This window comes from Microcebus murinus, chromosome 2 (genome assembly GCF_040939455.1).
Source record: "Microcebus murinus isolate Inina chromosome 2, M.murinus_Inina_mat1.0, whole genome shotgun sequence".
NCBI lineage: Eukaryota > Metazoa > Chordata > Mammalia > Primates > Cheirogaleidae > Microcebus > Microcebus murinus.
The window spans coordinates 30,049,998-30,077,993 of record NC_134105.1 but is presented as its reverse complement, the minus strand read 5'-3'; the positions used below and the strand labels follow the sequence as shown (position 1 = coordinate 30,077,993).

At 45.2% G+C, this 27,996-nt stretch overlaps 1 protein-coding gene and 1 non-coding gene across 4 annotated transcripts; one reads left to right on the top strand and one right to left on the bottom strand.

Moving 5' to 3' along the window:
- Window positions 1–41: 41 nt before the first annotated feature.
- Window positions 42–27,087, bottom strand: CTPS1 (CTP synthase 1). 3 transcript variants are annotated; one of them, XM_012735830.3, is made up of 19 exons: window positions 26,933–27,087; window positions 23,612–23,790; window positions 21,954–22,124; window positions 19,677–19,777; window positions 18,770–18,886; window positions 17,445–17,528; window positions 16,846–16,926; window positions 13,594–13,745; window positions 12,010–12,142; window positions 10,019–10,107; window positions 8,750–8,844; window positions 8,014–8,076; window positions 6,002–6,045; window positions 5,300–5,396; window positions 4,321–4,376; window positions 4,136–4,232; window positions 3,423–3,567; window positions 2,737–2,830; window positions 42–950 (listed from the first exon to the last, which is right to left on the bottom strand). In XM_012735830.3, the coding sequence occupies exons 1-18, from the start codon at window positions 27,022–27,024 to the stop codon at window positions 2,746–2,748; spliced, it is 1,881 nt and encodes a 626-aa protein (XP_012591284.1). In that variant the 5' UTR covers window positions 27,025–27,087; the 3' UTR covers window positions 42–950; window positions 2,737–2,745. The 3 variants fall into 3 exon arrangements, with proteins under 3 accessions (XP_012591284.1, XP_012591285.1, XP_012591286.1); XM_012735831.3 differs by lacking the exon at window positions 26,933–27,087 and adding an exon at window positions 26,471–26,753; XM_012735832.3 differs by lacking the exon at window positions 26,933–27,087 and adding an exon at window positions 26,484–26,753.
- LOC142869803 (U7 small nuclear RNA) lies at window positions 14,157–14,218 on the top strand. Its single transcript, XR_012918358.1, has one exon. It is a non-coding gene; the product is annotated as a U7 small nuclear RNA (small nuclear RNA).
- Window positions 27,088–27,996: the final 909 nt, after the last annotated feature.

Genomic DNA, 27,996 nt, shown 5'->3' with positions numbered 1-27,996 from the left:
TCCAGCCAGCCAGCAACACAGAGAACGGAAAACAAAGCATGTCTCTTGTTCTGCATTATTTATTTCTTAAGTTAGAGTACACATTGAGTCCAGCCAGAATATAGTACGCACATGGCTGTGCCTATTGTTAATGTCACATTAAGAAAATAGCTTTTATATTGCATTTTGACTGCAGTAATAACACCATCCAGAAAGAAAAAAGTACCCTCGAGTCAAAGCTGTTTATGAGAGGGTGTTAGAGGCAATTTCTCCAAAAGACTCTTTGTTCTTTTTAAAGTGACCCCTTGATGCAAGGAGTGTCTCCCAGCCCAGGAATGGAAGGGCAGCCAGAGGCAGGGAGATTTAAGATCACACTTCAAAGAGAGAGAGACTTCTTGCTGTTTCATGTGACACCAAACTGACCGTCCATTTAGATGACGAGGACCAACCAAAAGTTGGCACTAAGAGTCCCCACAACTCAGGGCAGTATCGAGATTCTGTCCCTGGCTTCACTGCTTCTTAGAGGCAAGCAGCCCTCGGGTTCCCAGCACCAAGCATCGGAAGTACTAGCTAAAGTTATCCTGTGCTCATCCAGTCCCCGTGGCACACTTTATAACGGTCTGGCGTCCAAGAGAAAGCAACAGGCAGTGACTCGAGGTAGCTGGGGGAACAAGGTCATCGATGGGGCACTCTACCAGCCCCAGCCACCCTCGGACCCCGTCCGGACGTTCCGCTTCTCGTCTCAGAAACTCAACAACCGTAAAGGAGACTGTTGCGCAGCAGGCAGTACACCACGTAGAAGGAGCCAGTACACATGATGGGACATGCAAGTGACAAAGTTTCCCCAAACCTTTCCCCTATAATAAAATAATCTCAGTAAAAACATAATTTAAAGGAACTGTCAAAAGCCGAGTGTAAAATCAAAGCTGTAAACGCTACCGAAGTTTGAAGGCTCTCTTGAAGAATCATCCCTGTTTAAAAAAAAAAAAAATGTTTTAGCAATGATAAGATGCATGTTACAGTAGAAAAGTCAGAATTTAGTCAGCCGCCATGGGAAACTATGCCTGCTTTTCATGGCAGAACAGGAGCCTAATAAGAAGAATTAGAACCTAATTTGTAATTCCTACAGAGCCGTACATTTTCAAGACCTCACATATCAACCTCTACAGCTGTCCTAACACAAGCATTATTTTCCCACAGCACCAAGCCTCTTAAAAGTGCCATTGACAAGCAATTCTCCACTGGTAAGGCAGTCAGAAGTTCCATATAATGAACGTAGTATCTACCTCCTGTACTGTGAAAGTTTCTTTTTATATCAGTTTCTTACATTGTCTAACAGCCTACGGCAAACTGTATGGTCAGGAGATGATGAGTCCATCTGTGTTAAATGCTTCTTCCTGCTGACCCTATCTCACTGCCCACGCCCACCTGCCCATTCAAGGTTATCACAGGTCAGGCGGCCCATCCGCCAGGGCAGAGGGGAAGCGGTCATGATCAAAAGATCATGATTCAAAAGATCAGACCAGGCCGGGCGCGGTGGCTCACGCCTGTAATCCTAGCTCTCTGGGAGGCCGAGGCGGGCGGATTGCTCGAGGTCAGGAGTTCGAAACCAGCCTGAGCAAGAGCGAGACCCCGTCTCTACTATAAATAGAAAGAAACTAATTGGCCAACTAATATATATAGAAAAAAAAAAAAAAATAGCCGGGCATGGTGGCGCATGCCTGTAGTCCCAGCTACTTGGGAGGCTGAGACAGAAGGATCCCTTGAGCCCAGGAGTTTGAGGTTGCTGTGAGCTAGGCTGACGCCACGGCACTCACTCTAGCCTGGGCAACAAAAGTGAGACTCTGTCTCAAAAAAAAAAAAAAAAAAAAAAAAAAAAAAAAAAAAAAAAAAAAAAAAAAAAAAAAAAAAAAAAAAAAAAAAAAAAAAAAAAAAGATCAGACCAGCACTGGACCAGCACGAGAGGCCCGCGGGGGTGAACATATGGCACAGAGGATGCAGGGCAGTCCGCCTGCCCATGCCACAGGGCGGCAGCTTGTCTCACCTATGCCCGGGGATCTGTGGGATCCCCGGAGTGGGACCACACCCATATCTCTGGTTCTCCTTCTAGACCCCACAGACTCCGACACCCCCACCCGCTTCTGATGCTCTCAGAAGCTCTCTGATGCTCTGTACTTCTGTCGACAGTCCACTCAGTCATCTTAAAGGGCTTTTATGATCTGTGCCAGTGCCCATAGTTAGTGCACTTCGTAAACTGACAAACCCTGTTACTATGAAGCCAAACGTTCAAAGTGTTCAATGATTGTCTGGATTTTGAAGGATTTCCAGAATAAGCAGTCATCTATACAAAACTGTTTTACAAGCAGTATTAAAGTACTTCCTGATGAAAGCTTGAAAGCAAAAAATGAGAAATGCCACATTGTCATACCTGTCATCTCTTTCAAGATCTCTAAGTTTATAGCTACATGAAACAACAGGGTCTAAGAACCCAGTTCTGCCCAAATCGGTCAGTTTGGCACCTGAATATAGCGATCAGTAATGACACAACTGCCCAGTGACCGGGGTTCCCCTGTAGCCCCCAGAGCGGGGTGGGCGGGTGTGCTGTAACTGGGAGGGGGACTTGTCCACTTGATACCCACACTGACCTTGCCACTTTCGTTCTCTGGCAGATAAATTTCAGCACTAAACTTACATGGTATTCTTGTAATCCTAGCGTGTTATTTTTTTTTTAAACTAAATCTTAAAAATATCACTTACATTACAAGATCAGTCATTATTTATTGATGGAAACTTCAACTCAGTGATTTCAGAGTCAGGAGAGCTGCTTCCACTTCTGTCACTATAGGTGTCCCTGTAGAATCAGATAGTTCATTCATCATCTCGCCACAAAAACTCACTTTACTTCCCTGTTTTTGTAGCCACCATTACTACAGGGACACTTATCTGCACACAGCAGAAATTAGAAAGGCTCCTTACTGCATAATATATTCAGCATGAAGCTGGGGAGAGATTTTCTTCTTCTAGTTACAAGATACACATTCTATTTACACTTCAGCTGTAATGCCCTTAACCACCACCTCAGAGTAACTGGTTTCAGACAAGGGGTGCAATGGGCAAAAACCCACCCCACGAGAAGCCAGATTTCCCCTGAACATGGGCCAAAAGGTCCTTCACCAGACACGACCCTGCCAGCACCGCTGCAGCTCGGATGCTGCAGAGGGGACCTCGCTAGCACACTGGGAAGTGGCCTGAGGGAGCACGGAGAAAGGACAGGAAGCTTTTGGGTAGATCTGAGAAGGAGCACATGACACCCCATCCAAGGACACCCAGCCCAGGCACCAATGGCTTTTTCTTATGACTGACTGTGACACCTCGCTGTGATGAGCCAGTGACCCCCTAAAGGACTAGAAGCGGAGTGGATCAATGAAGCAGAGCGCGCCCACCTGGGCGAGAGCCGGCAGCCCTTCTGCAGGTAATGCGGGAGCCGCCCCACGGACGCCAGGAGGAGGCCGAAGTACGGCGGGGAGGGCTTGATGGGTCTGGACAGGAACTCGGGGTGGTACTGAACCCCGACAAAAAAGGGATGATCTGCAACAGAAATTCAAAAGAAACAGCTTCATTATGTATTTTATGCATAAAATGTAAAAGATGAAAGGAAAAAAAATCTTGTTAAGGGTTTTACATTTCTACAGACCCTAAAATTATATGAAAATGACTTCTTCATTTGAATCTAGGTAAAGATAACCCCAAAACATGAACAATCTTGATGCCCTTTCTCCAGGACTGCTGTCCCTTCCAGTTGAAGGAGCCTCCCCTCCAGGGTCCTGCCTGAGAGAGCCCCTGGCTCCTGTGACTCCTGCCGACTGAGTTGGGCGCTCCACGGGAGAGCCGAGGGGGCTTTAGTACCAAGTCCAGACTCTCGTTTTGGAGGAGGAACTGTGGCCAGAAGTTAAACGGCTGCCCAAGGAAGGCCAGGCACAAAGATGAACTTCTCAGGGTTCCAAGACCCTCGTTCACCGAGACCCTTTCCCTCACAAGACAGTACTGCTTCCTAATTCTCTTAGGTCAGGAGTGATAAGATACAATTTTATATTGTCCCACACGCAAACAAAACCCTACTAAGTTTTCCATTAAATAGAAATGCCCAAGTAATCACCTTCCAACTCCACAATTTCCATTCTTTCTCCTCCAACATCCTGGCCAACAAACTTCAAGCCTTGCTCTTCCAAACAGTTTTTCAAGACTGGATTTACCTGTTGAAGCATGAAAAATAATTTTGCTTATTGCTCTCAGCTTATTGTCTTACCCGAGTAACAGGAAGAAGCAAGCTCAAATCCTCACCTCAAATCTGTGGCGGTGCCGCTCTTCCAAGTAGTCTGGGTCTCCATAGAGCTTCCCTGGCAAACAAACATGCTGGGTGTGAAGAACTGATTCCACAGAATGACTGAGTCACAACCCTGCTCTGCTTCCCAATTTACTTTTCATCACCTGTGTGGCAGGTGTTTTTGAGGCTAGCTCCACAATTCTGCCATAGTCACCTGCTCTTAACAGCACAACTTCGACTAATTCTTGGGCTTTTGACTCTTTCTGACCACACCAAGGAAAACTAACAGAAACAGATGTTCACTGCCACCCTCAAAACACCTGACTGCTGAGTACAAGCACTTCGATGCTGGAAACTGCTTGGAAAACAAATCAGGATGTCACCCAGTCAAGGCCCTGAGAATAATGTGGGGAAGGGGGACATGTTAAAAGCTACACCAATGATCTCTGATGACCATGCAGCTCAAATCACAGGCGTCAAACGTCGTTAGCACCTGGTGGCTGCAAGTGAACAAGCAGTGCATTTGGAAATGGGCTCCTGTACTGACTCGTTCATGGTCATCTAATGATATCCCCCAATCCACAGAACATTAGAGTTGAAAGACCCCGAAGATCCCCTACTCAAGTGGCTCTCAAACTGTGCTGCTATGGAACCTCCAGACAGACACAAGCTGCCTCTGCTAACAGAGTAAAGGTGGAATTTTCCCAGTGGGCAAGAAAGAAAAAAATGCATCTAACAGCGTCACTTTGATAAATGTTTTCCTTCTAAAATTCCCTAAGTCTTTGGCCCTTATTACTACTTTGTTAGAATAAAATTTATTTAGGTTGACTCTTATTGAAGTAGCCTTTTCTTACGGGACAAAATTATCAAATTATTAGCAATTTCATACAGTTGACTTAAAAGCTATCCCAGCTCTTCAGAGCCACAGCACCACCCTAAGACGCACGTCCTGGACATGCCAAGCCAAAGGCTAGGCCAGCACGGAGCAGCTCTTACTCATGACCGAGTTCTTGGTCTGGAACAGGGTTCTCCTCTTGCCCAGCCGCATGGTTCCGCCCATCTGCCCAGGATTGTGTTCTGGCATGTCTATAACCTGGAGATGTTCAGAAAACACACAGGAACTACAAAACTCTGCCTGTGTTGGGAGGCAGACCACCTTTGACGAATGAATAAGCCTGTGAGTAGGTTCTAATTTTGTAATGGGGGAAAATGCCTCCCAGTACTCATTTTTAAACCTTTATTGCAGAGGTTCAAGCAGCTGCTCCCTCCTGAGATTATTCCTGCTCCAGCCCTCCAGCTCGTAAGTGGCACATTCTAAGAGCGACTCATACAGTAGCACGGATTCAAGACTAGGTACGTTATAACATGCCTGTCTCCCCTGGCAGCCTGATGAGCTGAGCTGCTCAAAGGCAGGGGAGGCCGAGCGGGCACCCAGCAGGAGCTTAGCAAGTGTCTGTGCAACAGGCAGGCCACGGCACCCAGCAGGGACAGTCCAGCTCACCTCTCAGCCCAGTGCCCCGAGTGCCTTCCAACCTTCCAACCTTCACAGGGCCTTCTCTGTGCCCTGCTTCCCCCCTCACCCCAAAGCCCCACACTCGAAACCTCTGTTCAACCCCTCAAGAGGTCTTAGTATTAGCAAAGTTCAATTTCAGGTCAGCAAACATGCTGATGCTGCCCAGGTGCCAACACTCAACTCACCACAGGATGACTGGTCTTAGGGTCAAACTCTGTAGAATTAGCATCTGAAAAATCAAAATACTTGTGTTACAAAAATGGTTACGAACAAAAGTGATTATTTATTAGTTTCTTTGCTAAGCTCAAATCACAATTCCCCTCCTCAGTTTAGGATCAATGATTGGAACAAAAACTAGGGACAGAAGTTTTAAAACATAAAACCTTCAACACACAAATGCAGGTGAATTTTTTCCATTAAATCTATAACTCTCTAGGACATGGGGAGATCAAAACCATTGGCATAACCTAAAAATTTTTATTTAAATAATGCATCTTTACAACAATTTTTATATTGTCACCTTTTTCCCCCGCCCCCACCTCCCACTGTCATTTTAATTTATGTTTTCACTTTTGTTTCAGACTCCTCTCTCACTCCAACATGAGCAAGTACTATTTCTTCTACATTTCTTTTATCCTCAGGATCTAATGCATTGCCCTATTGAACTGCCTCACTCAGTAGCTAAATCAGAAATTAACTGGTTTCAACTGAAATAACCTTTCTGCCCTTTATTGAATGTACCATCTAACCACAAGCAAACCCACCAAAGACGAAAAGGGAAAGGACCAAGTTCCTGGTGCTGCATCTAGTTCTTTCTGGTCAATGCTAGGTATTTTCCCCCTCCTGGGCCTGAACCAGTCTGGTCTCCACTGAAGGGTAAGCTCATCACCAGGGCACCCACCCACCTGGGACCCTGACTGGAGTTGGGGGGTGGGCTGTGAAAGGGCCCAGGGAGCCCAGAACGCCAGCTCTAAGGTGGCAGGTGATAAAACAGTGCCTGCCAGGACTCAGAAGCCACAACTACAGGGCATGGTGCCTGCCAAACAGCCACCCCCACCTCAGGGTTACTGTGAAGCAGCCTCTCAGAAAAAAGGTGAAATAAACCCCAGCCCCAACTTGGCCACTGAAGAATCACTCAGGCTTTGTACCATCAGGCTGCCTCTGCATCCCTTCAGGTTGCATTGTTCATTTTCACAGAACTTATGAGGTCTTTCAGATCTTTCTGAAGATCTATCAGCTGGACCACAGAGAATAAATGGGCTGTGGCAGATCATCCCATCAGCGGCCCTGCAAACCATATGCCCAGTATTCACACCTATGCATGCTCCCCTCCACTACTGAGGCTGGGCTTGGCCGTGTGACTTGCTTTGGGCCTGTCGTTTTGGAAGCCAGACGGTCGCCATGTGTGAGGGAGCTTGGGCTGAATTAAAGAATGAGCCACCACCTAGGAGACTACCTCCACATCCCTACCAGGCCAAGCACATACGGATGAACACAAGGCAGGAGTAAGTGATCTCAGATACGACACGACATGGAGCGAAACCACTGAGCTAAGTCGACCCATGGAATACTGAGAAATGATAACTCACTGTTGCTGGAAACCACTGAGGTTCAGGGTGGTCTGTTACACAGTAATACACAGTTAGCATTTCCTATTTGCCAGGCACTGCCAGGGACAGTTTGCATGCATCATTTAATTCTTACAACCACGTGAAGTAGGTACTAGTGCTACTCCCATCTTACAGAAGAAACACAGGCCCCGAAAGGCCAAGTAAGTAATTTGCTTAAAGTCACCTATAAATGATAAAGTCAGAATTTGAGCCCAGGTCTGATGGCTCCAGAGCCCAAGTTCACAACAACTGCACAAGCCTCACTTGGGCCAGGGACTTCTTGCCGGGCACCAACTCCAGATGGCCGCCATGTGATCAAAGGGAGACCATCTCGAGAACAGGAAATACAGGGGCAGGAGGCCAAAGGACTGTTTGCCCAGCTGTGCCCCCTCCTCCCTGTGTGGAGGAGCCGTGCTACACCTCAGTAAGCCAGGCAGCCCCTTTCCTGCACGCTGGGAGGTGCTGAGAGCCCAGGCCCCCCCTCCACAGCTCCCAATCACCCACAATGCAATGGTCTTCATGCTCCCCCAGGAAACAAAGGAGCAGGAATTAAACAGTTTTAATTAAACAATTAAACACACACTTACCTGTCCACCCCAGCACATTTCTTGAGAATTCGACCACTGCCAACTGCATTCCTAGGCACACACCTTCCAGGTGGAGGGAAAAACAAACAAAACTCCACTGAAAAGGCAGCTCCTACATCTCCCACCAGCCCGCCAGTCTGTGTCTTGCTTGCTCACAGAACTATTACCACAAACTCATAATTCCCTGCTATAAACAAGCATCCCCTGCTGTTATGCTTTGCCTATAGGAGATTTCAAAAACTGGGTCTAAGGTACATGAAGATTCCAGGTTCTGCAAACTTATCCAATTTTAGAAATAAGCAATATTCTATTCAGTACTTTAAAATTCAAGTTTCCTTACCCTCTCTAAGTTCTCATTTAATCGATCAAGTTGAAAATTACTAAAACATAACAGCACCAGGAGGCATCCAAAATCATCCAGTTACAGTCGGCTGCTGTGCCAAGTGAGAGGATGTACAACTCAACCTCGCGTGCTACCAACAACTGGGCTTGTTAAGCGGACAGGATTTCCTAATTGCTAGTTCGCTCTCTCAGAATTCCATGACATCTGCATGTAGCTTACAAGCACAACTTTCGACTTAAAAAGTGTGAATTTCTCCCAGAAAGAACCAAAAAGGCTTCTTTCTACTTGAGCTGCACATTTCAATAACCTCCCTGTTTTATTTACAGGCTCCCACGTGGCACCTCTTCTTACTCCTTCCTACTCTGAGTGAAGAGTGCACGGCTAGCTCCTTACCCAAAAAAGGCTTTTTCTGTTTCCGAGCCCAGGCAATTGCTTGGATTTTTCCTTCCGTTCCTCGAACACCAAATCCTCCTGGAACCAGCACGCCGCTGCATAAGAGAACACACCACAGAGCCACTCCCCTTTTCATCAGTCCAGCTTGCAGCAACCACCTAAGGAGCCGCCCCAGGACACTGACGCCGTGACGTTACTTCATCTATTCTGCTAGCGGGACTACACTGTGTCCAAGACTATCAGTGAGCTGTGTGTAAACCCCTTGACCTTAGATACTGCAAACCTAACCATGGACTTTTCTTAGCAACACAAGAAAATGCATATTACAAGTGATAAACAAGATGGCATACAAAATTGTAATACTGCTACAGCACTTCTGCCACACACTGAGTTGCTCTTGTTTTTTAACAAACATTATTTATTTTACCTCTTGGCTTAAAGTGCTCCCCCAAGAAGGAAGGGGGCCTTTCTCCATCAGCTTGGTAGGCCACACTGACCAAGTCTCAGCAGTCGTACAGCTCTGTAACACTCAATTACTCCAGCAAATCAGAAATCCTTGCTAATTTTTTTTTTTTTTTAAAGACAGAGTCTCACTTTGTTGCCCAGGCTAGAGTGAGTGCCCTGACATCAGCCTGGCTCACAGCAACCTCAAACTCCGAGGCTCAGAGATCCTCCTGCCTCAGCCTCCCGAGTAGCTGGGACTACAGGCATGCACCACCATGCCCGGCTAATTTTTTGTATATATATTTTTAGTTGGTCAATTAATTTATTTCTATTTTTGGTAGAGATGGGGTCTCGCTCAGGCTGGTTTCGAACTCCTGACCTTGAGCAATCCGCCCGCCTCGGCCTCCCAGAGTGCTAGGATTACAGGCGTGAGCCACCACGCCCGGCCACTAATTTTTTACTATCAGATATTTTTTCCTTTTTAAAATTTCTTTCTGCTGAACATTCCAGGGGGATTTAGGAAGCTTCCTAAAACAATTTATGAGACTACTGATGGGTACTCATCCAATGTTCTGAATGAAAAATCTTTAAATAAGCCTCATTGATAGATGCCTACAGTAAACAATATCAAAAAAATCAGGTTTTCTTCAGATCCAATGATATTGGTAAGCTGCATTTTTATGAGGCTTAATTAAATATGGTGTGTAGTCTTTGCTAAAATTAAGTGATATTTTAACAAGTACATTCCTTACTACTAGAGTACAAGCAAGCACAGGACTTCATTAAAACAACTCCCTGGAAGCCACAGGCAGAAGCGCCACTCACTGAGCACTGCAGAGCTTCTGCCACGCTTCGTGGTAGCGCACGGGCTCCTCCTGCGCGGTGCCTGGCTCCAAGTCCGTCGAGTCTATGTACTGGGCATTGTTCAAACAGGGAAGGAGAGAAACAGGCTCATGACTCCAGACTGCACTTTCATAAATTTTAAATACTATCACCGATGTCCCATCTTTCCTAATGTTGGCTTTAAAGTGGTCATCTTAATATACAACAGTTTTCTTCAGAATCATTTCACTCCCAAACTCGGCTCTCTGCACTCTACATTTGGTCTGTTTAGGATCTGGCCTCAGCCAAGCCACCGGAGCAGACTCTGAAGCGTTCTCTGATCAAGTGACACTCTCCCCAGCCCGTCCCCCACCTGTTGTTTTTTTTTTTTGTGGTTGTTGTTTTTCATTTTTTCCTACTGTGTTGAAGCATAATTTACATATAATAAAATGCAAGCATTTTAAGCTCAGGGTAAGATCCAGGCATGATCCCTGGTCACAGGAATCAAGACCAGACTCTTGCCGGCCTATCTCCAAACAGCCTCCAATTCATGGTCTCCGTCCACTGCATTGCCGACGTTGCTCCACATCCCCAAGCCCTCGGACATGCTCTGCCTATCTATCTTCTGTCGGGAACACCCTTCCCTCTGCCTTCTTCATCTCTCCCAGCCTTCCCTGGGGCCCCTCCTTGGGAAGTTTGTCCTCCTTCTGTGTCTACCAAGGCAGGCTCCTCCTCTCTCCTGTGTTTCCTTCTGATCTAAGAGGCTCGATAACCCTCGAAGGCAGAGGCTATTGACTGTTCGTCTCTCAGGCCCCCCCCCCCACCATCTAACATCTAGTAGCCACAGACCAACTCCAGTTGGGCAGAATAAATGAATGATGGAGGAACTAGCAAAAAATAAGTCAGGGCAGTGTAATGGGATCCTCCAATTCTTAAAACACATGTAATGGGTCATTCTGCAGGAACCTGTCCACCAGCACAAAGCAAACTCGATCCTCACACTGAGGAACACCTGGAGAAGTGAGAAGCAAACCCCAAAGCCAGCAGGGGGGACGGCTCCATGGGGTCTAGTTAACAGCCTCAGAACCACAGTCCACTTTACCTCTGACTCTCGTCTCCTCCTGAGAAGCTCCAGCTAGTGAGCTGGAAGATACAGAGGGGACAGGTAGAAAGAAGGGTTTTCAAGGAGAGCTGACACAGACAGTGCTTACCACAGGCCAGGCAGCTCTCAGCCCTCTGTATTAATTCATGAAGCTCTTACAACAACCCCAGAAGGAGGGCACTATCACCATCCCTTTTTAAAGACGAGGAAACTGAGGCACAAAGAGGATCAAGTATATTGTCCAGGTCTCACACCTTGCAGGTGACAGAGCCCTGGCCATCTGGCTCTGGGATCCATGCTCTTAAACCATGACACTCTACCTATAGATATGGCAGGGTCGTGCGCGGACACTCCCACCATGGCACCAACTAGAACACAGGAACTACCATTAACTGAGTGCCACCCATGGTACGGGAACCGGCTGGGTGACCAGACACGTCTCAGAGAACCCCCACAGCTCCATGAGGTGGATACTTTCATTCCCACTTTACAGGTGAGGTAAGTGGTACCAGCGCAGGTTAGAAAGGCAGCCCGTGTGGCAAAGTTTCCAAAACCGCCAGGTGTCTGGAACGGATTCTAAGCCGTGCCATCAACTGTGCAACAAGCCTCTGGTCCACCAGGGCCCCCATTCCCACAGAGCAATTTTATGTGGTCACCCTCTCACCCTCTTCTCTGAAGGTCATCTTTCCTCTCCACTATTTCCTGAAAATGCTCTACTGTTTTCCCAAAGCCAGGAAGCAACCAAGAGTATTTTTTGTTTTTTTTTAATTCCTAAAAAGAAATTCAGAGCTCCAAAACTATAAAGCAAATACACATACAGCATCTAGGAGAATATATGCTGCTTCCCTGCCCACCCCACCACCCCTGCTGTGCCTCCACCAACCCTCCTTACCTTGATTTCCAATTTGTGGTTGATGGCCAATGCAGAATGCTCCAAAGCTTTAATGACAGAGGCATAGGAGTCTGAGAACTTGGTGTATTTGCCCACAAGGGCAATAGAGCAGGTCTCTAGCAAGCGATCATATCTGTCAAACAAATGTCAAGAAACATCCAATACTTAGAATGTACACACCATCATGAGATCATAATAGCTTTTTGAAGAGGAAGAAAATCTGTCCGAGAAGATTATAATGGGAGTGGATGTTATCTGAGTTCTGTGTACAGACCAGTAAAGAGGCAGCAATTTTCAGATCAACATGGCAGGCTTTGTAAAGAAAGTAGGATTTTAGATGCTGTTACAAAGATATAGTTCAAAATCTCAAACAAATTTGCTTCCAAAAAAAATCTTTTTTTAAATACAAAATGATGAGAAAAATTAACACACATGAACAGACAATTCACAATCATGGGACGTTCACAATAGAAAAGTCTGTACTCATTAAAAACTTTCATTGTAGAGGATAATTATTAACAGAACAAAATGCTTAGAATGTTTTATGAAGACAAGGATCATAAAAGTATGTGCCATTTTGGTAGCTACATATAAACGGACAAAGATTGAAAGGGAAAATGTCAAAATGAAAGTAAATATCAAAAAGCAATGACGGCTGGGCACGGTGGCTCACACCTGTAATCCTAGCACTCTAGGAGGCCGAGGCAGGCAGATTGCTCAAGGTCAGGAGTTCAAAACCAGCCTGAGCGAGACCCTGTCTCTACTAAAAATAGAAAGAAATTGGCCAACTAAAAATATATAGGAAAAATTAGCCAGGCATGGTGGCACATGCCTGTAGTCCCAGCTACTCTGGAGGCTGAGGCAGAAGGATTGCTTGAGCCCAGGAGTTTGAGGTTGCTGTGAGCTAGGCTGATGCCACGGCACTCACTCTAACCTGGGCAACAAAGTGAGACCCTGTCTCCAAAAAAAAAAGCAACGAAACAGGTCCTCCCTCCCCAAATGCTTCTAATATCATATTGATTATGCAACTATAATAAGGCTCAACTGTTGCTCTGCGACACTGACTAAAACTCTGAAGTGACATGAGAGCACTGCAGAGTTCTAAGAGAAGGTAGTGGAATGGGACAGTCCTTAAAGTACTGAGTGTAGCAGCAACTCAGTACACCCCACTGACCCCTTCTGGTGCAGGGTGAGCAGCACGTTCCCAAATGCAGTTCAAACATCCAGGACACTACCCAGGAGTGCTGTAGCCGTGGTCAGACAGTGTGTGGGCTTCAGCTGTGTGCGCTAACCTGCTGTCACTAGGATGCCTGTTTGCACTCATCTTCTAGTCAGTAAGAGACAAGCATGACAGAACATAACCTGAACTCACTGCTTGGAGGCCTGGCACCTGACCCAGCCCTCCCAGCACCTCATCTACGCCGCAGCTACATGGCAGCCCAGATCCTTTCTTAACATCTCTTACCACCAAGACCTCTCTGACATGAGTTGATGGCAGGAGTGCTAAAGTGCTACCACAAGAGTGAGCACCTAGAAAAGAGAGAAAGCAGGCTGGCTCTCCCAGCTCCTCCTGGCAAAACAAACCTGTCAGCCATCTCTTTCCACTTCATCAGCATTTTTCGTGGCTGCCTCTCAATAGGAAGGTCAAGTCTTCGAAGAAAATAATCTACGACCCCTTGCTCCTCTAACAACAAGGGTACTCGGTAGATGGATGAGACATCATGGACACAGATCACCTGTTTAGAAAAAAGCAAGTCATTTAGTAAGTACAAAAACGCACTGGGCTTGCAGCCTCCTACTAGCCATGCAACCTTGAGAAAATAAGTGTTCAGAATTAGAACACAGAAAAAAGGGCAATTTCCTACAAAAATATAAACTACCAAAACAAACTCAAGAAGAATACAAAAGTTAGCAGCTAATCTATTATAAAAATGAGGCAAAAAGCCTTAAAAAAAAAAAAATCACAATCCAAACCACAGATGGAGTTTAAAAAAAAAAAAAATCCAAGGAGGACCTATCCCAGGAACTCATGAAACAGTGGTTCTCAAACTCAGATGCATATTGGAAGCATTCAGAGGAATTTATAAAAATACAAAAGCCCATGCTTACCCCAGACCTCTTACCTATTAAGTTAGAATCTCTAGGGTTAGTGTTATAGCTCTTTTAGAATTTGTTTAGCAGGTTTTCTGGTCCTCACCGGAAGACTCCCTATTATATAAAAAATAATTTTAAAAAATAATGAAAAAAAAAAAAAGAATCTCTAGGGGTGGGAGGTAGGCATCAATATTTTTTAAAGCTCTCGGAATGATTCTATATGCAGCAAAGTTTGAGAACAACTGCATTAGGACATTTAAGAGTGGAATTCACCACAGAAACAGATTAAAGGAGGAAAAAAAAACTTCAGTGGATACAGACTTGATAAAAATTCAAAACCAATCCATACTAAAAATTCTTGGTTAATTAAGATTATGGAAAATTTAAAAATATGAAAAACCAAGAGAAACATCACATGATTTAACATTAAATATTAATGTTTAATATTTAAAGTCCAGAAAAAGGCAAGAATGACTGCTCTCACTACTTCTATTCAAGGATGTACTGGAAATGTTAGCCATTACAATTAGATAAGGAAAAAAATAACTGGAAAACACGAAAAAAGTGCCTCTGAATAACGCATGCAATGTCATTGCTTATCGCAATATTGAAGCAACTAGAGCTCATCCAATGCCAGACCCCTGTACCGCAAGCCGTTAACTACAGCTTCAACTGGACAAGAGACTGATTTCACTAACATTCTTCCTGAGAGGCCACCGGCCAGGAGCTGCTGTATACTTGAGCACCTTCATGCACCTGCTTCACCCTTTGAGACACAGGGCCTAACTGTGATACATTTACATGTAAGTTTCCACCCCAGAGTGAATATGGGTCATATGTAAAATGCAGAAATAAAGCTCTCCTTTTCTACAAAAAAAATCATTGCCTATCCATAAAAACCAAGAGAATTTACAGATAAACAATTAGAATACATAGAATTTTAGTCAAGGATGCTAGGCTATAGATCAATGGGGAGAAATTGGCTATAGATTTTGATCTATGGCTATAGATCAGCAGGCTTTTCTACATGTGGGCCATATCTAATCAGAAGCGTCATTCACTGTTGTAACAAAAATTATGAATTGCTATAAGTAAATCTAAACAACTTTATGAAGATTAATAAACCTAAAAAGCACCTTCATAAAGAAAAGTATAGGAGATTATAAAAAGATAGTCTTTTCAACAATGGGGCTGAGACAACCAGAGATCCACATACAAAAAGATGAATTTCAACCCTTACCACACACTATACACAAAAATAAACTCAAAAAGAAAAAAGAAAATCTTCATGACCTTGACTAAACAAAAAGATCCATAAAAGAAAAAATGGATAAATTGGACCTCATCAAAATTTAAAAGCTGTTGTGCTCCAAAAGGCACCATTAAGAAATGAGGAAGACAAACCAAAGGCAGGGAGAAAATATATATGAATCATATACCTGATAAAAAACTTGCATTCAGGCTACATAAGGAAATCTTACAACCCAATTTAAAAAACAGGCAAAAGATCTGAAATTGAAGTGTGGAAATTTAAGTACTTGTTACATTTTTAATAGTAAATAATTTTAACGACAATTCTTTCTGCTACAGAACTGAATTCCCTTTACTTGCTAGGACAGAAATATCTAAAATGATTAAAGTGCATGATAAAGGGCTGCTGAGCACACTAAAATTACTCCGTGTTCCACCTGCTCCGTGAGAAGCAGACTCCTTTGACTGAGCTCAGATCCAGGAGCCCTGACTCCAGGCCCTCACACCCTGAAGCTTGGGGCCAAAAACTTTCCTCTTGCTGTTTATATAAATGCCTGGCCAATGATTTTAACTGCTTTCTATTTACCTCCACACCCCTCATAATCTTGTAAATAAATAGACTGCTCTTATCGTAACCCTGGTGCTGCTGCTGCCCTCTCTGGGCCAGCTGGGCTCTCCTACTTAGTCTCCTGGCCCTCAAATAATCTAGTAGTGAAATAAACTCTCCATAGCCTAATCTGCACATTCCTGGACCCTAACTTCCCTTCTACTCTTCTTCAGCCAAACCTGGCCAAAGCCAGGTCTCAACTTACCGCCACTAGAATTCCCATACTAAGCACCATACTTAGATAAGTTACAGGTTCCAGAATTTTGGGTTTCCTGTACCATAGTTACAGTAACAAAAAGACTACAATATGCGTGAGAGCCTACTGCACCCCAGATTCCAGGCACCAGAAACACAAAATGGAATAAGGTGGTCCTCGCCCTGCAGAAGCTCATGGTCTGTGAGGGAGGACAAACATGGACACACACACAAGGGACAGAAGGATAGGCTCACCAAGGAGCCCAGAGAAGGATGTGTTAACCCTGAGGGTTGAGGGCCAGTAGTGGTTTGGCAGGTAAAGTTTCTCAACAACACTCTGTCCTCATTAGCCCCCAAGGATGAAAACAGAGTAGACTGCCAGGCCAATGACAGGCAACACGGATTTGTGACAGAAATCAGTCAGTGCACTAGGGGAACAGAAAGACATTCAGCCTGGTGGAGCATAAAGTACAAGGAGTGGGCAGAGAGGAGGCAGGAGGGATCCAAGTGTGTTCGGGGAACCACGAGGCAGGTGAAGGTGAATCACAGCCAAAGGCAATAGATCCTTCTAGGGAACAGGTGACTGTCTCAGATTACAGAATAATAAAAGGCCTCATGAAACCGACGAAGAGGCTTTAGGATAATTAGAAGCAACAAATGACCTACACAGAGATGGAATTTCTACTTACTTGCTCAGGTTCAACATGGCAGAACATTGATATTTTCTCTTTCACTGAGGTGTCAAGAGGATTTGAGCACCTGCACACAACCTGGCAGTAAAAAAAAATAAGATGGTTTAATAGAAGGAATGAATTATACAACTGGGGCAGGGGGTTCATGATTGAAATGAAAATAGATATCACATTGTTAAGAGGTATGAAAATGTTAATTCTCAGCACACTGCAGGTAATCCACAAAAATATCATTGCCTGTTTCAAAACTGAAATCCTAAATCCCAAATTGGAGAAATGGTAGTACAAATGAATAGATAATGAACTACAAAGGTAACTAGGGTTTTCCTCTTTAATTAACATTCATGAGCAGCAAGGAAAAGGAAAGGAAGTGAAGGACAGAGAGGAGACATAAGGCACAGAAAGTATAAGACCTCACACGAGCCAGGTAAGAAAATCTTACAACAATAGCCCCAGTTCAGAGCACTAAACCTTTCTCTCGTCATCAGTGACCATCACGAGCATTCTAAGACACAAAGATCTTGTCCTGTCATGGAGAAGTGATTTTAATTAGATGTAAAAGATCGTGCTGAAATCAGATAACCAAGAAATCTTACCAGGTCTGGGGAAAGCCCAAGCCCTCTAAGTTCTCGGACACTATTCTGGGTGGGTTTAGTCTTCTGTTCCCCTGTTGAACTTGGCTATTTTACAAAAAGAAAAACAAGTTAGTTTCTCTATGATAAGGCATTTAAGTATGAGTTTTCCCATAGAATTACTTTTGTCAAAGATACAAGTGCATGTATTTTAGAGTCCAATAGTTGTACAGGGTTTGTCCTAACGAATGGTAGTTCTCCACCCTCTCCCACTTTCTAAATTCTAGGAACAACTGCTCTTCAACTCTTTTAACTGATCCCTCTGGCATGCTTTATTGCTAATTCCTGACATTTCGTTTGAGACATTTTCTATTGATTACCCTGTTAAATGAGGACCCCGCCCTCTCTCATTCCCCTGCCACAGTGGACACCCTCCCGTGCCTGCAGCCTCTTCAGGGTTGACATACTTTTGAATATCTAAATACTGTTCACTGGGAGGCCAACGTGGGAGGATGGCCTGAGGCCAAGAGTTTGAGACCAGCCTGGGCAACAAAGCAAGACCCTGTCTCTACAAAAAATTAAAATAAAAAAATTAGCTGGGCACGATGGTGAGGACCTATAGGCCCAGCTACTTGGGAACCTGAGGCAAGAGGATCGCTTGAGCCCAGGAATTCAAGGCTGCATCGAGCTATGATCATGCCACTGCACTCTAGCCTGGGTGACAGAGTGAGACCCTGACTCTAAATAAAACAAACAACTTCTTTGTGAACTTAACTTTATTATAATCATACCATTTTAAAAGATCAAAAGGAAATTCAAAAAATTAAAATCAAGGAAGGTATAGTTAACAATGGTAGATTGACCATGGGCATCTGTCTTTGCTATATGGTATAAGAGAGTAGAGGGGTTATTTTTTTAAAGACAAAAATTCATAAAGACAAATATTGTAAAGAGTCAATAGTGACAAAAATTAGGAAGGGTCTCACTCTGTCACCCAAGTTGGAACCCAGTGGCATGATCATAGCTCACTCACTGCAGCCTCGAAATCCTGGGCTCAAGCAATTCACCCATCTCAGTCTCCCGAGTAGCTAGGACTATTTTTCTAATTTTTCTGTAGAGACAGGTGCTCTTGCCTTGGCTGGCCTCAAACCCTTGGCTCCAAGCGAGCCTCACGCCTGGAGGCCCAAAGTGCTAGCATGGGATTACAGGCATGGTGAGCCACACCCGGCCAAGAAGTTCTTTATTCCCAGCTTCCTGTACATCAACTACTGAAAACTACTAGATACAAGTGAAAATCAACCTTTTCTCCCTCCTAACTCCCCCAAAGTAAAACTCTGACAAACCCTTACCTGAGGAACTAGACTGACGTGGATGTTACAAAAGTTCTCCTTCTTGACCTTGAACTGGAACTGACGGAAGGCCTCAATGAAGGGCATGCTTTCTATATCCCCCACGGTGCCGCCCAGCTGGAAGAACAAAGTCATTTTAGATGGTAAGCACTAAACCCTTCTCTGGTGCCTTAGTTTTCTAACTGCTCTGTCATCTTGATTCAGGGATCATGAACAGTGTGACATGGACTTTCTACAACGTCAGTTAACAGTGATTAGACATTTCTTTGTGCTAAAAGCTTACTTTTTTGGATAGGCTCATCATTCCCCAAGGTTATTATGGGTCTTTCTCCACATCATTTCAAGAAAAAAGGCAGGTGAGAGAGGGACCAGGAGTTTTATTTGTATGTGAATCAAAAGCAAAAAAATCTAAATCTCCTTAGATAAGCAACTGTAACTTTTGTACTAAAAAGCATCAGTTATAAACTGCTAGAATTTTCGAGTCTCCTGTTATCAGAGAAACACTGAGATCCAACAGCTAGGGTCAGCAGAGCAAGAGTACTGAAACTGAAACCAAATGAAGTTCATTCAGAGAGGAATGTCCCTGCCAGAGGAAAGCAAAAGATCTACCAACTTTCTCCAAAGATGGATGAAGATGTGTCACACCACTCTTATTGGTGCACTTGGTACTAAGTAAATCTATAAATGCTAAAAAAAAAAAAAAAAAGGAAGTATTGTTTGGACAAAGTACTGCTTTCTCCTGAGTGGCCATTCTGTGACTGTCACTGTGCCCTTACCTGCCACGTTACAACACACTGCACTGACAGAGACAGGAAGGCAAAGCTTCACTGGAATTGTCCTATCAGTTGTCGATGGCTGACTGAGGAGAAGAATAACACCTGTTCACATATGCAGCTCTCATACAAACCTCAATCACACACACTTGAGGTTCCAGCCCATCTTCATCCACAGGTATCAATGCCTGCCTCATCACCCACTCCTGGATGGCATCCGTGATGTGAGGGACAACTGGGAGAGAGAAAAGATATACACAACTGACGCTTGTCCGTCGGCACTGATTGAGGCAAATACACTTGTTAAACCAAACTGTTGCACTCTTTGCCTAGACAGAGTAGCAATGGGATTATAAAAATACTCTTGAGGCCCCCTTTGACTGGCCTCAACTAATCTTTCCCAGATTTCCCAGTTGTTGCTGGAGTCCCCGCAAGAGAGTAAGGCCAAAAGAGGTGTCCCAAGCACATCAGAGCACAGTGTCCTGGCCACACACCAACACAACAGACTGTGCGGCCGCCCCGGCCGCTCAAATCAAGGCTGAAGGTGGGCACACCACACCTGAGTGCTTTTCCAGGAACAAGTGCCTGCCAGGACCCTGTTCCCTATGTTTCCAGTTTACCGAAAGGTAAACAATCCACGACAGAGACAGTACAATTAGCAGAATGGCTACGAGCACAGAATGTGGTGTCAGGATGTCTGGATCCACATCTCAGTTCCACTACTCATTAGCTGTAGATCTTTGGGCAAATTACTTCACTACCCTTAAGCTTGTTTCCCCCATCTGTTAAGTGGAGGTGATAACTATGGAAATTTTATGATAGCACTTATAAAATGCTCAGAGTGCCTAGCATGTCAGTGCTCAACAAATGCCAGCTACTGCTAAATACTTTTTAAAAATCATAGTTATTAGGCTCATACTGCAAGTTCCTGAGGGCTGACAACTACTATTTAACTCTAGTCACTGGAGTTAAACAGCAGTGTCTCAAGCACAGGGATATTCATTATCTGTTCCATACACAGTAGCCCAAGTGATCTCTTAAAATGCAAATCAGAATTCATCACTCCCATGTTTAAACTTTTCAGTGGCTTCCCAGTGCTCTGAGTAAAATCTGAACTCCTTGGCCAGGTAGAACCTGGCTGTTGTCCCCTCATCCGCCTCTCTGATCATCCCCCTTGGTCACTATGCCTCAGCCACACCGGCCTCCCGTCTGTTCCTTGACCAACCAAGCCTTCTGTGGCCTTGAGCCACTGCCCTTACTGTGCCCTCCTCCTTCCGTCCTCCCCGTGACTGGCCTCTGCTGGGAGGCTCCCTGACCGTCTGTCCAAAGTGGTTTGCCCCAGCCACTCTTTCCTCACACATTTGTCTCCTTCACAGCTCCTAGCAGATGTTTCTTTTTATCTGTTAGTTGTCTGTCTCTCCCATAGGGAAACTCCATGCAGTGACCTCGCTGGTCTTGTGAATCACTCGCTTTACCGGCACCAGCGAGGATCTGACTGCAGTGAGCATTCGACACATGTTTGATGAGTGATGAATAAATGAATGAACACATTGGAGGCCAAGAACAACAAACTATACGATCAAAATCATTTTATTCCTAATTGACCTTTCTATGTGTCAGGAACTCAGGGAAACACTTTATTGACTTAGCTGCTTTAATCCTCCTAACAACCCACAGAAGTGGATATTGTTATCTTCACTTTACAGGAAAGGAAACCATACCTCAAAGAAGTTAAATAATCTGCTCATGTTCATAAAGCTGGTAAGTGGCAGAGCTAAGATCCAAACATGATCCAATGAGTCCCAAATCTGGCCAGCCCGGCCCCAGACCAGAGCCAGCGGTCAGTATGGCCCTCAGCTTTCAGTCCAGTAGAGTCTGAAGCCAACAGCAGATATGCTCTCATAAATCAGATGAAAGCCACCTTTTAGCGACTCCCAAAATTTGGGCTGCTGCCATTTTTCTAGACCAGTGGTTTTCCAATCCCACCTTTCTTTTTTTGAGACAAGAGTCTCACTCTGTTGCCCTGGCTAGAGTGCCATGGTGTCAGCCTAGCTCACAGCAACTTCAAACTCCTGGGCTCAAGCAATCCTTCTGCCTCAGCCTCCCAAGTAGCTGAGACTACAGGCATGCACACCATGCCTGGCTAATTTGTTCTATATATTTTTAGTTGGCCAATTAATTTCTTTCTATTTTTAGCAGAGACTCCTATGCCATCTGCAGAGCAGCAATGGCTTCTTCAAATTACTTTTTTAGTAAATGGCTATACAATTCTGTATTTTCAACTCAAGACGTATTTTAGTAACAATACCTTGACAGTTACATGCTGATATCACATAAAATGTAAATTTTTGTACTCAAAAGAAATTAAACTGGTTAAAATTTTTTAATCTTAAAGGTATATTCAGTCTTACCTTGGACGGTTTTCCCCAAGTAATCTCCTTTCCGTTCCTTGTTGATGACATATTGGTAGATCTTGCCAGTGGTCAGATTATTGTCCTTCGTGAGGCGAATGTCAAGGAACCGCTCATAGTTACCCAGGTCAAGGTCTACTTCCCCACCATCATCCAGCACAAAAACTTCACCTGCAGTGAACAGGGCAAACATTTAGGGAGGTGAAAAGTACACAGACCATGGCATAACTTGAATCCTGAAATATAAACATTCAGCTAGAACAAAGTCTGCATTAACTTGATATGAAGCAGAGAAATTTATTTCTAGAAAACTATGACACAAAAAAAGAAAAATTACCAACCATTTTCCAAGCTAACATCAGACTTCTGTCAACAAACTCACGCTTCTTCAGGAAGAATTATAAAACAGTATAAATTGAAAGGAGATGACAGCCCAGGGCAGGAATATATAGGACTTTACAATAGTATGGCATTTGCTGCCCAGAGAAAAAGAACTTTCAGAAAAGTCTCCCAATTGAGCATAATAAAGTTTAAAGTATGATAAAAGTATGATTTGATTCAAAACTTATATAAGATAACGCATATGGTTTATGATTATAAAAATCAGCTTCTAAGCTATGCTTTAGTTCTCAACAAAGTTGGGAAACTGCACACGTTCCCCCTATTCCTTTGTTTCACATTCATTCCTTGAAACTTCATTCTTGAAACTGTGCCCAGAATGATTCAATCCTACCATCACAATAGGAGACAAGCTCAAAAATAGGAGAGGAAAAAATGCCTTATTTTCCCCCTCAGAGATAACTAATCCTCTGCTCAAGATTTTTGTATAACTATCACTCCAGTATATGGATCTTTTCCTGACACTGTTTGTTACATGAGGACTTTTACTCTAGTGACACTAATCTTTATAGACTTTTTACCTCAGCCTAAAACAGTATGAGTATGAATACAGAATTTAAAAACTTAAGAGATATGTTTTTCCTACCCTCCCTTAATGGTTTCAACTTTTCACTCACCTCAAAGATCTTCATTTATATTATCCAAAGTATTAGCAAACTAGAATCCCAAACTTATAGGTCCTCCAAATCCAGCATCTAGATGTCACTTACATCCCTACAAAGTGGTCCTTTAGCCTCTGTTTCAAGATCTTACCAAAGATAATTCAACAACTTCTTGAAGCCTGTCACCCTACTCTTGGAGGGTTGCTTACTATTATAAAGGTCTTCCTTATATTGGGCCAAAACCTATTTCTTACAACTTATATCCACTTACCCTATTTCTAAAGACTGAAGTCTCAAAGAATAAGCATACTCCCTCTTCTCAAATAGTCAGAAGAACGTAATTATGTCACCAGACATCTTTTTTCAAGAGAAGTGACAAACTTTCATTCAGCCACCAAAAAGATCATTTTTATTACAGACACCTTTAAAGACTAATCACTACATTGCCTATTAAGACTTCTGCTTCTTCCTGTCTAGGTGAGAAAAGCATCATTCTGCTATACTGAGAACCTTTTTAGAGGGCAAAAATGGAAATTATGCAAAATGTGCACAGAATTCCCAAGGGCTGGAAGGAAGGAAGGAAAGGAGGGAGGGAAGGAGGAAGGAAGAACGAAAGAAAAAGAAAGGGAGAGGGAGGGAAAAATGCATTCTGCTTACCATGTTCATAAGGAGAAAATGTTCCTGCATCGATGTTAATGTAGGGGTCAATTTTAATTGAAGTTACATGTAAACCACATGACTTCAGGATTGTGCCCACGCTGCTGGCGATGATACCTTTTCCAATTCCTGATATAACACCACCAGTAACTAGAATGTACTTCATTTTACTTTTTGACCTGGAAGAATAAAATATTACAGATAAAATGAATACATCTCAACAAACCAAACTCACCTGGGTTCAAATATTGGCTCTGCCAATTATTAATACTAGCTATGAACCCTCTTAGAGCCTTTCAGTTGCTTCAACTGTCACATGCCTTCGGAAGGTTCTTGTCAGGTTTAAATAGAATAACAAACATGTCTTGGATCACTAGATGGCTTTAGTCAAATATGGGTAGAAAAACAACTGCTACTCAAATAACATAGCTTTTGTTTAAAGCTTTGACAATTAAGAACCTCAAGAGTCAACCTAATAAAACCAAAAAACCAGCTCCAAACTGGCTGACAGAACACTATCCCCCAAATGTTGTCTGACATCACGGCTAGACACTGGAATACCAGGCAGGTGCCTCATTATTTTCCCTATATGGGAAAAAAATTTCAAGCTTGGATAAGCACTCCAATTCTCCAAGAAAAAGTAATGTCTTTGGCTAAACTACAATGTATCGCCAAGAAAACACAGCCACTCTAGGTTATGGAAGATAGACTAAAAGGAAAGAACTTCAAAACTTAAAAGAAGGTGCAGCTAAACCTAAAATGCTTTTAATTAAAGGTAATTCTCGTCTGTAATTTAACAGCTTGATCCTTGCCAGCAATCTCCCAGGTATGCCATGAACAGAGACTGGCAGTATATACTGGGAGAAAGGAACATCGGATAATAAACCAGTCTAAAGCACATGATGAGCAGAGGACTCAAGAGGGGAGAGTAGATTAAATCCAAAGAGCAGAACAATCAAGGCAGGAAATGAAGAAGCAGACTTAATGAGATATGAAAGAGGTAGATATAAGGACAGCATAGACAAGAAGTGAGGAGACAGTGACAGCTCACCAGGGAAGATTTATCACTTGTCCCTAGCTTCAGAGGCCCAGAAATATCATTTGGTCAGCAAAGCCAAATGTGACCAAAATGAGAAACACAATCGCCAAGTAGCACAAAGTGCTTACTTTGGCACGGTCAGGATATTTTCTTCCTCCAGGGACGTTCCATGTGAAGCCAAATTATAATAAAAATAAGCTAAGAAAGGAACAAGAAAACTGGGGAGGTCTCTTTGAAGCATTCCCCCATTCCACTCCCCCCTCAGAGCAGGAATGAACACACTTGGCAAGAACATAAAATGTTCAGAATGTCTTCCTCCTGAGATAGCCAGGAAGACACTGTCCTCCCATTCTATCCTTTGTTGTGGCATTTCCAAAAGTGCTGCTCCTCAGTTTCTGCAAAATGCATGACAGTCCCAAAAAGGGTTTTATGGATAGATAAATCAGAGAAATGCTGATTAAACAAAGTCATTTGCTTTCTTTAAAGCATGACCTCTGGGAGCATTTAATAAGTTAACCCACACTGTGATCTCCCAAGAGGGCTACACAGGATGCAGTTTCCCCAAACTTATTTGACTCTAAGTTTGGAGGAAATATGTCACCTTACAGTATCATACTGACACATGAATATCAGACTTGGCTACGTTTTAGGTATGTCCTAACCAGACGGACCCCTTACTGAGACTATACCCTGCTCTCATTGACTGAATTTTAGATGTTCCTAGAAATTCCTCAGCCTCCCTGAATGGGTTACTTTTATAAAAGAGTCATCTCATCCACTTACATTTGATTTGCCCAATTTTACTAAGGGGGTAACTTCTCAGGGATATTCACGCAGTCCGACAGTGCCTGGCAATAAATATTCAATGTACACAAAGATCAAGTGGGAGGCTCATTCGCTCACATTTATGGGCCACCCACTGTGAGAGTGGCTGTGCCACATACTTTGGGGACAGCAAATATTAATCAGATTTGGGCCCAACAGCTCTCAAGTTGCTGGCAGTCCAGTTAGAGACGAAACATTTACACATAAATGAGTAATCCAGCCATGGTGGAAAGCAGAGGAAAACATACTAAGGCTATAAAGGAGGAAGAAGAGAGCAAAAAGCTTTCAGAATGGAGAGACATCCTGGGGGTGGGGGAGGATCCACACTGCTCTGGTTTTGCAGGGCCGGACTTGCAATGGCCCTTGAAGGACTGACTACACACTTTTAGCAGAGTGAACAGGCAGGTGAGGGCATCTACAGAGAACAGAGGCAGGGCCAAGAAAAGGATGGTGGAAAATAAGTTGTAAAGGTAGGCAAGGGGCCAAATCATGTACAAACTCAAATGCCCGATCTGAACTTTTTTCTGAAGGTGACTGAAGACATCAGAAGGTTTTCAGGCACGAAAGTAACATAAATCACAATGCATCAGAGAAATTTAACAAAGATTTGGACTAAAAAGCTTCCTTTTTCTTCAATGCTGTAAGATAAGTTCCAGCTCCATCACTCGTGTGCTGAGACCTCAGTCGAGTCACTCGAGCTGCCGGAAGCCCGGGTTCTCACCTCCGTAAAATGGGGATGAGAATCTCCGCATCGCCCGGTCACAGGGCTGCTGAGAATTCAAAATTTTAACGAGTGTGGTCCTAAGGGCGCCGCGCAAACCTGAGGGCTCTAACACGCCCGCATCCGCTCTCCCGGCCGCCAGGAAGGGAGGGGAGCTGTGGGGCCAAAGAGGCCGGCCTGAGGGACCGTCGGCACCGCGAGCTCAAAGGCCCCTTCCTCCCACGGCACTGGGCCGCCCATCCCATCCCCCAGCGCGCGGTGGGCCCGCTCGGACCTGGAACCCGCACCGGGGAGGCTGAGCCCGGGCCCTCAGGCCCGAGGCCCGGGGCGGCCAGAGCAGAGTGGCAGCAGCCGGGCTTCCTCGGAGACGGCTGAGCGAAGGGGCTCCGCGCCTCTACGGCCCTCTCAGTCCCACGAGCAGGCTAGGCTGATAGGGTGCCGCCGGGCGCTGCAGCACCGGCCACTCGGCGCCTGCAGCCACCGGACGACCCCTCCCCAGCCGCGCCCGGCCACGCGGCCCGCGCGCGGGAGCCGGCACCTAGCCGGCCGGGGCTGCCCGCCCCACTCCCGTTAGGCACGCAGCCCATTGGGCAGGACGCCGAGCCATCTCGCCCCTGATTGGTGGGGAGCGGTGTCTGTCACCCCGGCAGCGGGGCTGTCCCGCGCCGGGCTCAGCTCACGCCGCCGACTCCTGCACGAGAGAACAGTTCCCCCGGGATCCCTGAAGTCAGCCTACCTGAGGCCGGCTTCAGACCCTCCCGTCTGCCACAGAGCTGAGAGGCGACGCGCGCGGAGACCCTGGCAGCCAGTGAATAAGCCCGGCCGCATGCGCCAGCAGTCTTTAGCGGAGGCGGGCTCTAGGCGGTGCGCACGCAGAGGGCGGGGCGGGCCCTGGAGGGCACGGGGCGGGGCCCGAGTGCGCAGGCGCAGGGATGCCGCCGCGGCACCCTGGTTCGGCTGGGCAGCGCTGCCGATTGCCTGGGGCTAGGCGGATTGTGGTGTCTGCGCCTCTCGCCTTTTGTCCCAGCGGTGGTCTGAGCTTCCTCACTTGAGGGGGAACAGGCCGTTTTGTGACTCACGCTTGGCAAATCGGTCGCCTGGCTTCGCCCGCCCCGCAGCAGCCGTCTGCAGTTCTGGTGTCCCCCTTCCATCTGGGCTGCCAGGGCTCCCACCTGATGGTCTCACGCGTGCGACCTGGGAGCTCGCGGCGGTGCCCCCGAGCCTGTCCCTCCGCCAGCAGTGTCGCCAGGCTGCTAAGAGGGAAGTCCAAGAGGGCCGGTCGGCGCTGGCTCCCTCTTCCCCACATCTGCCCTGACGGCGGCTGCTATGGGTGGACGCGGGTCTTGAGAAGTTCACTTTCGTCCAGCTGACAGGCACCGAGCACTGACTCTATGCCACCGTCTGTGCTGGACACCAAGGGGCCCTGCCCTTGGACTGCCGGTGTAGTGAGGCAAACTGGTGCCCAGGGAGTGAGTGCCCAGACGGGGACTGACCAGCTGGCAGGGCTTGCGGTTCTGGCAGGGAAGTCTTCCCTGAAAAAGTGACTTTGCGGCTTAGACCTAAATTGACCAGCACAGATAGGGAAGGGAGAGATGGGAATAAGAAAGTGAGGCCGAATGAAAAGCCTGTAAGCCTGTGTAAAGGCGCAGAAGCCTGGAAGAGCCTGGCGCAGCTGAATTCAAAGGTCAGTGTAGCTGAGTGGAGAGGTTGTTAGGGCCATGCCAAGCAGGGCATTATGACCAAGTTAAGCATTTTCTTTCTCCTAAGGATATTGGAAAGCCATAGAAACTTCTGAGGAGA

Excerpts from the sequence above, each read along its gene's own strand:
- CTPS1 (XM_012735830.3), bottom strand. The coding sequence starts at position 27,024 with ATGCGGCCGGGCTTATTCACTGGCTGCCAGGGTCTCCGCGCGCGTCGC. Across the intron at positions 18,887-19,676 it reads CTCAAGTGTGTGTGATTGAG|CTGGGCGGCACCGTGGGGGA; the intron begins GTTTGTATGAGA and ends TTGTTCTTCCAG. Across the intron at positions 8,077-8,749 it reads ACAGAAAAAGCCTTTTTTGG|GTGTGTGCCTAGGAATGCAG; the intron begins GTAAGGAGCTAG and ends TCCACCTGGAAG.